This window comes from Eleutherodactylus coqui, chromosome 12, assembly GCF_035609145.1.
Source record: "Eleutherodactylus coqui strain aEleCoq1 chromosome 12, aEleCoq1.hap1, whole genome shotgun sequence".
Taxonomy (NCBI): Eukaryota; Metazoa; Chordata; class Amphibia; order Anura; family Eleutherodactylidae; genus Eleutherodactylus; species Eleutherodactylus coqui.
Genome location: NC_089848.1, coordinates 29,135,185 through 29,149,442, shown reverse-complemented (window position 1 = coordinate 29,149,442; position 14,258 = coordinate 29,135,185). Strand labels below are relative to the sequence as shown.

The 14,258-nt window shown below is 44.0% G+C and overlaps 2 protein-coding genes across 2 annotated transcripts in view; one reads left to right on the top strand and one right to left on the bottom strand.

Annotated features, from left to right (window-relative positions):
- LOC136586483 (acyl-CoA dehydrogenase family member 11-like) overlaps nt 1-14,258 on the top strand; it is a 90,156-nt gene that overhangs the window by 4,440 nt on the left and 71,458 nt on the right. The window contains exon 2 of the mRNA XM_066584594.1: nt 256-354. Coding sequence (XP_066440691.1) covers nt 310-354 — 45 coding nt within the window. The 5' untranslated portion in view covers nt 256-309. The remainder of the gene's footprint in view (nt 1-255; nt 355-14,258) is intronic.
- On the bottom strand, nt 6,000-8,923 carry LOC136586485 (atypical chemokine receptor 4-like). Its single transcript, XM_066584597.1, has 2 exons — nt 8,807-8,923; nt 6,000-8,067 (listed from the first exon to the last, which is right to left on the bottom strand). Exon 2 carries the CDS (start codon nt 8,028-8,030, stop codon nt 6,984-6,986), a length of 1,047 nt encoding a protein of 348 aa, XP_066440694.1. The 5' UTR covers nt 8,031-8,067; nt 8,807-8,923; the 3' UTR covers nt 6,000-6,983.

Below are 14,258 nucleotides of genomic sequence, written 5' to 3'. Positions count from 1 at the left end.
TGATGCCAGGAGTTCACAACTGAGAGGCTGCAGCAGTCAGGTGACTTCCGCTAACGTTCTCTTCCATGACAATCACCAGGTAGGCTGCAGGACAACATTGTTGGATCCCTGCAGCTGAGGACTGAGGAATACAGTCCTGTTTTGTTTTTTAGTCAAGACACCTTGAGCTATTGCTGAAAGTTGTCTAGTAGCTAGGCGACCCCTTTAACTGTGTTCTACACACTATGAATAACCTACATTATTTTCCCTCTCCAGAGCCTGATGTAGCCTCTAGTGACGCCACCAACATGGAGTGCAGCATCACAAGGGATGGAGATAGCTATCTCATCAATGGAAAGAAGTGGTGGAGCAGTGGTGAGTGAAACACACAAATAATCTGGGTGAAGCCATGTAGGGTCAGGTGTGAATAGCATCAACTGGTGTCATGCTCAACTTCACTCAGATACTATATATAACAGATCTTTAGAAGAGACTTTGGTAAAATGGTAAGTCTTTAACTTTTGGCTGATCTTGCCGCAATAAACTGTTTATCTGCAGAACTTTTCTGGATCTGTTTAGTGTCATTGGTGGATGTGCTTCCGCTCTGAAGACTGTTCTGATCTCACCAGCCAAGCCAGAATCCTACTCCACCCTGATAAGGCGCAAAAACCCTGAAACAGCTGTCTGTGTATGGATTTCTGGCTTGGTTTTCAATTCCCAATCTTTGTTTTAAAGACTTGTTTAAAGAGTCTGACATTGAGTTGAAGGAATGCTAGTTTCCAATAGGTGGCGCTGCAGAGGTATTGTTCCATCTTCCTTATTTGCATATATATTACCCAGCGGAGCATGCATGGCCTTATAAGTCTCTCACCTTCTAGGTGCTCTTCTTAGGCTACCTGCAGACGGCTGGGTCGGATCCCGCTACGAGAATTCTCGCAGCGAGATACGACTTGTGCCCCTGCAGGGACCAATGCGGCTCTCACCTGCTCCTGCTTCTCCGGCTCTGTGATGTGCCGGCTGTCACCCAGCCAGCGCATGCGCAGAGCGGAGCCGGCCCGTCACTAGTGACGTTTCTGTGCGGGTCTCGCGGAGGAATAGAACATGCTGCGATTTGTTTTCCGTGTGTGTTTTAACGCTGACAAATCGCTTCTGTGTGCATAGGATTGCGTTTTGCAATGCAATACTATCCATGCGGGCACGGGCGGAAATTCTGTAGGAAATCCCGCTGCAGAATTTCCGCCCGTGTGCAGGGGGCCTTAAGGAGAGACGATACCCCTCCCGATACATATAGTATCAGGTCACCTATATACTCATGGTAAACAGTAACAGTTTTACTTCCCTTTTCTCTACCAAATCTCAAGATTGCCATTCATTTATTTAATTATCTTCTTGGAGAAAAGTCCATAGCCGGTAATGATGACCCCGCTCAGTTCCTGGTATCTCCTCCTGGCAGGGAATAAACCTCAGTACTCCCATCCTGTCTCCACCCTGTTATTTGTCTCCTAAATTCAAGATCGGATGTAACTTGTTTGGAATTAGTCATCCTGTCATTCCCAAGAAATCTTTGTGCGAATGCCTCTGGTGTCATCACACCCTCAGATCCACTTCAGATATGAGCAGCTTCTTCTAAACTTGTTGTAGTTTCCCAACTCCAAACATGCTGAGAGTTGCAGTATTCAACCACTGGAAGACGACTGGTTGGGGATTCCCATCATGTACACTAATCAATTAGCAGAAACAAGTGACTCTTGGTACGTGATACATACAGTATGAACTACAAGCATCTTTGTGCTCCTACACTATATATGTCTGAAGAGAAAATGTAGGATTTGTTAAAGGGGTTTTCACACAGTGGATTGTATGGACCAGCTCTACGGATCCCACCAATGCTTGAATGAGGAGGTCTGGGTATGGAGCAGCGACCTCTTCGGATCTTTTCCTACATCTTTCCAACCCGCTGCTGTCTACATCACTGATAGTTCTCAATGTAGTTCTGGTTCAGAAGTGGCATACTGTAAAAAAACCTGTCCCTTCATTTTAGATATGGATGGCGGCCATCTAATTCATGTACCAGCAATGTATGTGGTGGAACCAAAGTAAACTAAATATATCATGCTACAGGCATGCTCGCTAGGGGCAATACGAGTGTTCTTGCCCCGTACCTTTAGCAACTCTTTCTTAGGTGAAGCCATAAGGAGATCCTTTTATTTGTGTTATAAATGATTAGACTCTTATTTCCACTATGAGACTTTCTCATTGTAAACCTCACATGCTTCTGGGCACTTACTGTACATAATGACGCCTATCGTAGGTACTAATTTTTCAGACAACTTAATGCTCATATAATAGCTCATGTGTATCTCATCAATCTTGCAACTTTTCCCACTGTAAATCAAGTTTTAAGTGGCTGGCACTTGGGGTCTTCCTTTCAGCCCTCTAAAATCCACTACCTGTTGTTAGGTATTGCGATTTTGTGATACTGAGATGTTTTCTTAGCCTTCCCTCCCCCCACAACTATCTTCACAAACTGCTCCCTGCACTCACACACTGACAGATATGTAGAGACAGTGTCTGCAATCTCCACAAACTCTGCCTGTCCTGCTGTTATAGCACCTATGTGTGTGCATGAGCATGTGCACACATTACTTGGGGTTTACTAACAATTTGGTCAGAATGTCTTTGAATAGCCCAGCTCCTGCAGTCATTGTGGCAAAACAGTGGGTATTCAGATACTGCCTCACTGCTGATTGGACCAGAGGCAGTGCAATGTGTGCATGGGAAGTGAGGGAAAGGAATTTCAAGACAGTAAACTGCTGGCTGAATGCTAGGCTTGTGACACGCCACCTGGGTGAAAGTGGATTGCAAACAACAGGGCAACAGAAAAATGGGGAAGGATACCTGAAAATCAGAACTGGGTACAAACAGCAGCAAGGAGAGCCTCATGTATTCTAGAAGACGTGTTGAAATCTTGGGTACGCTTTGTGGTTGTGGTCTGACTGGCCATCACGGGGTGGCTTGGCAGCACATAATTGTTTTTTCCAATGAGATTTAACTTTTTAAAAGTAATACAGCAAAACATGACAACTATATGAATTTTGGCATCGTAGTAATTGTACTGACCCATAGAATGAAGTTATTTTTGCTGCAGTGTGTACACCGTAAAAACAAGATCAAAACATTACCTCCCCCCCACCCGCACCCGCAAAAAAAAAAATGGCGGAATTTCGTTTTTTCTTTTCAATTTTAGTCCATTTAGAAATTTTTACGTTTTTTTCAGTATATGATATGGTATCATTAGTAGTACCATTGCAAAAAAACCACAACTTGCCCCACAAAAGGCAAGCCCTCAGACTGCTAAGTTGATGAATAAATAATAAGAGTTATGGATTTTTGAAAGTGGGGAGGAAAAACAGAAATAAAAAAAAGGGCCGCGTGCTTAAGGGATTAAGAATCCCTTATCGATGCAGCAGCAGTGAATGGAATCTAACGATTGGTTCTACTTGTCTTCGTTGTGTTGACATTTCTGAGTGCGTCACTGAATATTTGGAGCCGTTTACATAGAGCTTGAGTGGCCATGATAATATTGTTATATTTATCTTGGTCCGTACACCACAACATCCTGGTTCTTGTGAAATCACTGGTCAGGCCCATTTTCAATGCTCTAATTTCAAACTGGAATAAGCCTATGTAAGTTACCGGCCTGAGGATCACGTTACAACTCCGAGACCATCAGTGATGATAGAGAAATGTTATTATAAATAACGATAAAATGCTGCAAAGCTAAAAATGGTTACTTAGTTTAACCGCTTCCACACAAGACACGTCCTAACTAGAGTTGAGCGAACATACTCTGGTGAGCTTGATGCTCGTTGGAGTATTAGCGTACTCGATGGTGCTCGTTACTCGAAAGAGCATCAAGCCGTGTTGCACCCCGCCCCAGTTTTCGGCTCCTCCCCGCCATGACGCAGCTCGTGTCATTGGCAAATTATTTGTCAGGCAGGCAGAGAGAGAGAAAGAGAGAGACACTCAAATAACGCGGACTTGAGCATTTGGGTGCTCGCTCATCTCTAGTCCTAGCCACTCCACCCCCTTCCACTTCCTTAGGCATAGGCCATCTGGACGTTTAGGTGTTAGTTGTAGATTGTTTGGCCTTTTTTTCTCTGCTAATGATGCATTTTTTTCAGTATGGATTTTAGTGACATTTTGATTTCCGTTTGTTTACTCTACTTCATTGTTGGAGTAACATTGCAAATTTGTATGCAGATCCGCACTAAAACCCGCAGTGCAACCAACCCTTGCGGAAACACTTGGGGATTTGACTTTTATATTTCCTCTATGTTAAATTCTGCTGTGGAAATGTGCAGAAGAAGCCGCTTATACGCTGATTTTCCAGAACATTAACATCTGCTCTGCAGACACGATTACATAGCGGATATTTTCTGCTCTGTATAGACAAAAAAAACACTAAAACTCATTAATTTAGCTGGGATTTTAAAAGGCTTCAGATTGTACTGTATGCCGTAAATACCCCAGCAGACACTCTGCAGCCTATCCGTCCTGTGTGAACATAGCCTTTTAGACAGAAACCGAGGGAGGGACTGTCAGCATCACTTATTCATTCATGAAACCAACAACTAGCCCCTTGGTCTTTGGATCATTGTTAACTCACACCTTTCAGTCCTTAGCCTTGCTCAAATCCTTCTGTCTCTTCTTGAAATCCCAGACAAACTAAATGATGATATCAGGTCTCTGTGGGGGCCATAATATCACTTCCAGGACTCCTTGTTCTTCTTTATAATGAAGATAGTTCTTAATGACATAGGCGGGATGTTTGGGTTCATTGTCCTGCTGCAGAATACATTTGGAGCCAATCAGACGCCTCCCTTGTATCATGTATTGCATGATAGATAAACATCTGTATTTCTTAGCATTGAGAACACAATCCTGACTAAATACCCAACTCCATTTGCTAAAATGCAGCCCCAAACTTGCAAGGAACCTCCCACCATGCTTCACTGCTGCCTGCAGACACTCATTATTGGGCCGCTCTCCGCTATGCTTTACTGCTGCCTGCAGACACTCATTATTGTGCCGCACTCCACCATGCTTCTCTGCTGCCTGCAGACACTCATTATTGGGCTGCTCTCCACCATGCTTCACTGCTGCCTGCAGACACTTATTATTGTGCCACTCTCCACCATGCTTCACTGCTGCCTGCAGACACTCATTATTGGGCCGCTCTCCGCTATGCTTTACTGCTGCCTGCAGACAATCATTATTGTACCGCTCTCCACCATGCTTTACTGCTGCCTGCAGACAATCATTATTGTACCGCTCTCCACCATGCTTCACTGCTGCCTGCAGACACTCATTATTGTACCGCTCTCCACCATGCTTCACTGCTGCCTGTAGACACTCATTATTGTACCACTCTCCACCATGCTTTACTGCTGCCTGCAGACACTCATTACCGTACCGCTCTCCACCCTTTGGTGAATAAATTGCCTTCTGTTACAGCCAGATATTTCACATTTCGACTCATCAGTCCAGAGCACTTTGAAGGGAAATAAGCATGATGTGTCTTTCATTTGCAGCACTGCGTTTTATTGGCCATCCACTGTGCCTACAGCCCTAGCTGTTGCTTGTTTCTTTGTACTTCTGCAAAGGAGTATGAACAGCACATCTTGAAACCCCAGTCTGCTTTGTAATCTTTGCCTGGTAGAGACCTTGTTGATGCAGCATAACTACCTTGTGTTTTGTTGCTGTGCTCAGTCTTGCCATGGTGTATGTGACATGAAACTGTCTTCCACAACCTCACTACTTTTGTAGTTGTTCCTCACCCAGCGTTTCTGTTTCAGTTAATGACTGTTTTTCAACTTACCTATGAAAATGATGATCATTATCACTTGTTTGATATAATTGGTTAATCCTACACTTCACTTTTATCCTACAAAATCCCTGACTTTGTGCAAGTATACCTAGAAGAAATGATGCTGTTTTGAAGGCAAAAAGTGGCCACACCAAATTATTCTCTTTTAATTATTCACTTTGCGGTTTGTTAATTGGCAAAGATAAACTCTTAGCACTTCTACTGTATTTTTTGAAAGCATTCATTGCAGCAGTTTCTCCACACCCACCTAAAGCCCCAAAGCTTTTGCACAGTCCTGTATTTAACACCTATTGCAGAGCTGCTTATTTTTTCATTCAAGTCCACATTTTACTGTATATAAATGTCCATTACTGATAAATATTTGCATTACATGTATATATCTCTTTTTTATAACTGCTAAAGAGCTTTTGTATGCTCTAAGTATATATAAACTGGTAATAAGGCAGATTTTATATCTGTGTCCAAACCTCCGGCCGGAGGTACCATATCAGATGTAGCTGAAAATACTGGGCAGCTGGGCGGAAAGCAGGCGGACCCCATTATAGTCAATGGAGTCTGCCTGGCGCCTTTTGCTTCCATCCAGAGACAGAACCATTTCGGCCACGGGGATTCCCTGAACAGAGCAGGAATGCAGAACCCCCAGCGCAGATATGAAACTGCCCTAAGTGGAATTATTCACACGGGCGTGAATCTTGTGTGCGTTTTGTTTGTTGTGAGACATACAAAACTACCACGAATATGAACTCCATTCTTTTTGAATAGACTTATTCATGAGCGATGTGAAAAAAATTGTAACATGTTCTATTCTTTGTCTTTCCCTCGGAGCACCTCACCCAATGTTTTCAATGGGACCTTAGAAGATATTGCATGGCACTCACATGACATGCGGTGAGGTTTCCCATTGTAATCAATGGGGAACACTTGTGATCCTCTGACGCCCGTGAAGGACACACCTGAGGATCAAAATTTCGAAGAAGTGATGCAAAGTGTTTGTGAATCAACAACACATCCCATTGGAGTGAAAAACACATGTTGGCAAGGGCGATATCGGGCCAAGTCTCTCGGCCTGATATCGCGCTCACAGTGTGAATTTAGCCGAACTTTGATAAGAGGTTTAGATAGAAAAACTGTTTGTTTCTTCTACATGGTTGTCAGAACACATTGAATACTCTTCAACACTCGGAGCTCCTTGTCTTCTCCTCCAAGAGCCAACCTTTTTCACCGTTTTAGTAACATAAGACTTAAATGTTGTCCCCATGAAAGCATAGAGTAGCGGATTGAGACAACAGTGAAATAAGGCCATGCTACTGGTCACCTGCATCATTAGGTCTATGGTTTTACTGGTCTGGCAACTGGTTATCAATATATATACTATATCGATGGCCCTCCAGAATTTAATAGCATTATATGGCAGCTGTGTGATGAGAAACATTCCCACCACTGCCAATAAGACCTTCAGTGGACGAGATCTTTTGATGTTCGGTGTTTTAACCAGGACTTTGGCTATGGCCGAATAGCAGTACAGCATGATAACGAAAGGGATTGCAAAGCAGCACACAGTTTCCAGAATCTGAATGAAGGCAGTGACCTCCTTTACCGAATCTTTCGGGTATGTTGGTAGGCAGGCATTCTTTCCATTGTGTTCCCTTACTTCACCAAATTGTAAATCGGGGATGCTCAGCAACACTGAAGTGATCCATACAAAAAGACAAATGGCCCAACATCTTCTTCTGAAATTTTGATTGGTTGATACTCTGAGTACAGCGAAGTATCTGTCCAAGCTAATGCAAGCCAGGAACTGCATGCCTGAGCTGAAGTTTACGGTGTACAAAGCGGAGGTCATCTTGCACATTGCTTTCCCAAACTGCCAACCAATGGAAGCATCTACGGCCCAAAAAGGAAGGGTGAAGAGCAGCAGTAGATCTGCCACTGCGAGATTCAGCAGGTAGACATCCGTTTTAGTTTTTATTTTCTTATAATATGCATAAATGGCAACTACTAAGGAATTGCCAGCTACGCCAACCACAAACGCCACCGAGTAGAACGCCGGGAGGAAAACGGAAGCAAATCTCCGAATGTCATGCTTCATACAAACTTCTTCATGACTGTCGTAATCAAAAGCAGTATGATTGTAGTCTTCATAGCTTTCGGCTGTTGTCATTGCCGCGGGGTTTATATCTTCATTCACTTTGTGGTTTCTGGTGAGGAAAACAGAGAATATTGTTATACTTCAAGGCCAATTTTTTTTGTTTGTTCTAAATTTTAAGTGCCAGAAGACCTAATAGTCTTACATGTTAGTCAACAAAGTTTATGACGCAGTCAAGTCCATTCCAAAGTAGACAAAAAGTTTTGTAGGGTTGGCAGATAAAGTAAACAGAGGACTGAGCTTGTAAAAGATGTTTCCTACTCTTCACTGAACAGTTATCAGTGGACCAGCATTTCAGTTATGTCTGTTTAAAGGGGATTTCCAGGGAACACACTATTGATGACCTATCCTATAGGTCATCAATAGTTGATCGTCTGGGGTTCGTCGCTCGGGACCTTGACCGATCAGCTCAATAGGCGCATGCTGTCAGCGCTGCAAATGCACAGAGATCGGAGCGGGAGCAGCGGACGTCTCCATGCCAACCCCACTGTAGGGGTCGGCGCTTGTAACTGCAGGCGTGCTGATTTCAATGAGAGTCGTTCCTGCAGTTACAAGCGCCGGCCACTACACATTGATTGGCGCAGAGACTTCCACTGCTTCAGCTCTGACCTCTGCATTTGCGGCGCTGACAGCATGCACCCACTCAGCTGATCGGTCGAGGTCCCGAGTGACGGACCCCAGCAGGCCAACTATTGATGACCTATGTCATCAGTAGCATACTCCCTGGAAAACCCATTTAACTACCTTCTAATCCATTGTTACACAGATTAGCAAGTGGGAGAAACATATACCTGTAAGCATTTAGAGACTCGCTTAATTTAAGCAATCAGTCTTCCTCCAGCAGCTCCCTCCCCCTCATCTCTCCATAGACATCTATGGGCAGCATGTGACGGAAGCAAAGATCCCACTCCCTCTCCATTTCCTATAACGCATCTCATTATCTTTACTGCTAGAGAAGGATGACAACAACCTGTGGACAGCAAGTTAGAAAGAAGTGAGACCCTCTAATGACCAACACTTTAGAGAGTTTTTTTTTTAACAAAAACATCATTTTAGGTATATAAAATAATTTGCCCTTTTTCCAGTTATCACCCTGGCTATCATAATAAGCACAAGTTTGTTGAATAGTTAGTGGCCATTTAAAGGGAACCTGATAGCCAGGACTGAAACTAGCCTTTCTGTTTTTGAAGTGAAAAGGCGGTCAAACAGCTTTTAACACTAATACAGGTATGGAAAAATCCAATTCATTAAGACCACAACATAGTACAGTACTATGCAGGGTGCACGTTGCGGAAAAGACTATCCTGGAGATATTTAATTCACATCTTTCGTGTGCCTTTGAAACCATGTAGTGCAACAAAGGATCTACGCAGCTGTTCATGCAGTCTTCCTGGAGATCGTGTTAAAAATTGTGTAAAAATTTGACACTGAGTAACTGATGAATCTGTATTGTAATATTTTTTATAATTGGGTCTGTTGTAGCAGTTGTGAATTACCCTATGTGGGACAACAAAGCACTTGTTTGTTAGATACTGCACATTAACCCATTAAGGACCAAGCGCTGTAAATTTACTTGGTCCTTGGTGCTGGGCTTTAATACTGTCCGATAGTAAAACTACAGTGCGGGATTAAAGCTTCTGCAATCAAGCAGAAGCAGGACGGGGTGGCAGCTGTTAGTGACAGCTGAGAACCCAAAGGAGAAGGGAGACGTTTTTAAAAGTGGAAGTATAACTTCTCTACGCGAGCTGGCGGTCATATGACCGCCGGAATCCTCTGACACAGCAGAGCTAAAGGGTCCTAGCAGACCCTCATCAGCTCTGTCAGTGACTATTGTCTCTACAGGGGCATGTTTTCCCCTGTAACTGGGGCTCTATGGATGTCCCAGCTACAGTGGAAAAGTGTCAAAAAAAGAAAAAACAAAGACAGCCAAAGACACCATCTTCATTGCTAGGGACAATGCAAAAGTAGGCGACAGAGAAGAATTACCAGCTGTGGGCAAGTCTGATCTAGGAAATCGTAATGAGGCTGGTGACCGCCTGATTCAGTGCTGTCAACAAAATCGACTTGTGATTATGAACACATGGTGTGAGCAACCGAAGTGCTATTTATACACATGGACAGCCCCAAATTGAAAGCACGCAACCAGATTGACTATTTCCTATGCTAGCAACATTGGCAGAGCTCAGTACAAGCAGTTGAAACCCTCCCTGGTGTAGACTGCAGCTCTGACCATCAACTACTTATTGCAAAAGTCAAAATATGTTTCAACACGATTCAAAGACCATCGACAGCAAAAAGCTTGGACACCAGTAACATCCCAATCCAATATGCAGTCAAGGTTAAAAACATTCCAGACACGTAGCACATCTGACAAATATCCGAATGAATTATGGGCACAAATGAAATCAATCATAATTGAAACAGCAGAACAATCCATCTCATACAAAAACAACAAAAAGACCACAATGGCTCTCAGATGCAACAATCGAAATTGCAAAACAGATACGAGCTGCCAAAGCTGCGGGCAAAAACATCAAATTCAGATTACTAAATGCAGAATTTCAGAGAAAAGCAAGGAGAAATAAGAAAGCTTACTGGAATGAGCATTTCAACAAATTGGAAGACTCAAGTAAGCAAGATCACACCTGTGAGCTGTTTGACCAGGTAAAGTGGGCATGGGCACCTTTTGCACCTTGGAGAGCAACAACCATCAAACATCAGAATGGTAAAGCACCACTGGATGGTTCCCAAGTTAAAACAGCGGTGGCAAAAGTACACAGCAGAACTACGTGCAGATGATCAACCACACCAATTAGCCAGCCAGGAATATTCAACGAAACAAGAACCTGATATTCTTGAGGAGAAGGTTGACTGGGCACTGAAACAATTACCAAACAGGAAAGCCCAAGTCATTGACTGCATACCAGCCGAATTACTCAAACCAATACCGACTCCAGTGCTTACAACCCTTTGTAGACAGTTCTGGAAGACCAAACAATGGCCAAAGGACTGGACAAAATCAGTTTTTGTCCCAATTCACAAAATAGGTGATGCACAAGACAATTTTTGGACCATCGCTCTTATAACACATACCAGCAAAATTCAGCTAAAGATCATTCAGAAACGGCCTCCTTCATGGAAATGGATTTCCCTGATGTTAAAGCTGGGTTCCACAGAGGGTGTGGAACCAGAGACCAAATCACAAACTTGCGCTGGGTCATATCGAAGATGTGTGAACACCAAAAGGACACATACCTGTGCTTCATCGACTACAGAAAAGCTTTTGAGTGTGTTGAATATGGCAAGATATCCTTCCATTCCTGAAAGCCCTCCAACTTCTCTAGCTCTCTCAGCCTTGGGTTATCCCAGATAGGGGTATAGTGTGTAAAGCTCTTAATCCCTATTATTTCTTTGACCTTCCACCAAACCCTATGCATGAGGGCCAAAGTTGGGAGACTGTGGGGACTGCAGCGGAACCTAAAGCTCTCCAGGGCCTCAAACAGGTGCGCACCGTGAAAATGAATTTTTAGAAGACGAAAACTCCCATCTCGCGTGTTTTCCGATTCCCATCCTCTAAAGTGTTGTATTTGTGATGCTAGAAAAAATGACATGGGATTAGGCAACGCAAATCCTCCATCCCCCTTAGAGTTGCACAGCGTCTCCAACCTAATTCTAGGTCCTTTATCTCTCCATATCAAGTTTCTAAACAGTTGATTAATCCTGTTAAAGGAGGCGAGCCACACTTTTACGCTCGGCCGATGTACGCTTTCCATCTGATGCATTGGCTTACAATGCATCAGTTCAGAAGGGCGTATTCCTATGGCATAAAAATGCCTGGCTGGCCAAGATAGCGCATAGGAGCGCTTTTACGTCGGCCAGGAAAGATAGTTCAGGAACTATCTTCCTGGCCGGACTACGGCATCAGCTCCCATTGATTCCTATGGGAGCTGCCGGAGAAGGGAGGTGGGAGTGAGTTTAGCAGCATCTCTGCTAAATACTCACCATCTTCCCTCCTATTCTCCACCCCTTAACGGCTGTTTGCAATGGGAGGAGGCAGGAGCTGGTTGCTAAGCTCCCACCCCTTTCCTCCTCCTCTTCCCATTGCTGGCCGCCGACAAGGGGCGGGAGCTTAGCACACTTGCTCCCGGACCCTTTCATTGCCGACAGCCAGCGAGTGGGTGGAAAGGGAGAGGCAGTTTAGCAGAGCTAAACTGCCCCCCCCCCCCCACACACACACTTGACGGCAATCCAGGCTCGGCGTGTATGCGCTGGACCTGGGTTGTCTGAATGGGCGCACAAACGGCAGATTTGTGTACCTGTTCACACGATTTTTGGTTGCACTGTAGCCATGACATGGCTGACTGAAAAACGCTACACCCATGTGAATAAGCCCTAAGAGCCATAAAAGCCCCTCTAACACTTGAGTGTATCTAAGAACTTTTGAGCTTTTTGTAAGGCAAAGTTAATGTCAAAGTTACAGCAACATGTATGGCTATGGGTAAACAGATGGTACCCAGTAATGCGTAACAGCTTGTTTAAAAACACACTAGCGTATTTTTTATGCTTTTTAAAATTAAAAATGGGTCCAAAAACCAACCCTTTTTGATGGCAGACGTCTGCCGGCATTTTTACGGACACTGTGGCCATGGAAGCAGCAATGGCTTTTTCCAAGTGGTCCAAAAATTATCTGATTTTGAAGAAAGCAACATAATTAGCATCATGGAAAGTGAAGATGAAGCAATGGCTTTCTACAAGCTCTCAAAAATTATCCCATTTTGGGGAGAAGCAACAGGATCGATGTCTTAGAAAGTGAAGAAGATATGGCTTTTTGCAAATAAAAGGCCAAAAACTATAATCTCTTTTCTGGGATCACCTGGTTGATTTGTGGTTGTGTAGGTCTGGTAATAGCAGCAGCGGGGGTGGTGGTAGAAGTAGGTGCTTTAGCAGCAGCACAGTATTAAAAGGGTAGTACCACAATTACAGGATAGGGGATAACTTGCTGATCAGTGGGCGTTTCACTGCTATGACCCCCGCCAATTTCAAAAACAGTTCTACCATGTATCGCTCTGCCTGCCACTGTGGAGATCGCTCCCCCCCCCCCCCCCCCATCCTCCCCCCGAAAAGTGACGTCATTGTGACTGGAGCACTGGCCAAGCATGCACAGTTAGTGCTCCATTCATTTCAGTGGAGCTGACGAAAATACCCAAGCATGTGCTACTCGGCTATTTCTGCAGTCCCTTTGAAAGTGAATGGAGAGCTAGTGTGCTTGCACGACCAACGCTCCATTCAGTGTCCTCTTCACTGAGGGCGGTGCAGTAACCCCATAGTGAGGAGTATGATAAACACAGGACCCCCATTTTCGAGATCAGCAGATGGCTCAGAAGTGAGACCTCCACTGATCAGCAAGTTATCCCATATCCTGTGGATAAGGGATACCTTGTAATTGTGGTACCACCTCTTTACATGGACAACAGTACAGGATATCTGTAGTTGTGTAGACCTAGTTGTAGTGGTTGGCTGTAAGTTTGGTAGACTTGGTTGTATTAGCGAGTCGACAGCAGCAATGGCAGAACTCCTCAGTGGCTTCAGGTACAGGGTTTTAAAATCCTCATCGATTCACGCCTGATTCATTTTCACAAACGGGAGTTATCCCAAGCTTTTGGCAGTCAGTCTTGCTCGCTTACAGTTGACAATGTCACCTGCAATCCTGAACTCCTTCTCTGATGCTACACTGGAGGGTGGATAAGATAAATATATAATTACGGGAATGTGGACACATACTGAGTGTATTCTTTGCTTTTATTGAAGAAAGTGCTTTAGATAATCGGGTACACGAAGAACGCGTTTCAGCTTCACAGAGCCTTGTTGGTGAACAAGACACTTGTACTATTTTTCATGAAGTGTTCAATAAAACGAAGTTAAAAAAAATACCATTCTGTTAGTCGCCGCCCAATGTTCAAGCTTTTCTGGATCTTTTTGAATCCCCTCTCTCTCTTCTGTAGTGTTAGCTATTCATCCGAGCTTTGCGTCATCGGCAAATTTGATCAGTTCCTCCTATATTCCCTCCTCCAGATCATTTATAAAAATGTTGACCAACACTGGGCCTAGGACAGAGCCTTGTGGTACCCTACTTGATACATTCTTCCACTTGGAAGTGCAGCCATTTATGACCAGTCTTTGAGTACGATCACTCAGCCATTTGTGGATCCTTGTCAATCCCATATTTGGTCATTTTTTCAATAA

Coding starts and splice junctions, on each gene's coding strand:
- LOC136586485 (XM_066584597.1), bottom strand. CDS start 8,030: ATGACAACAGCCGAAAGCTATGAAGACTACAATCATACTGCTTTTGAT.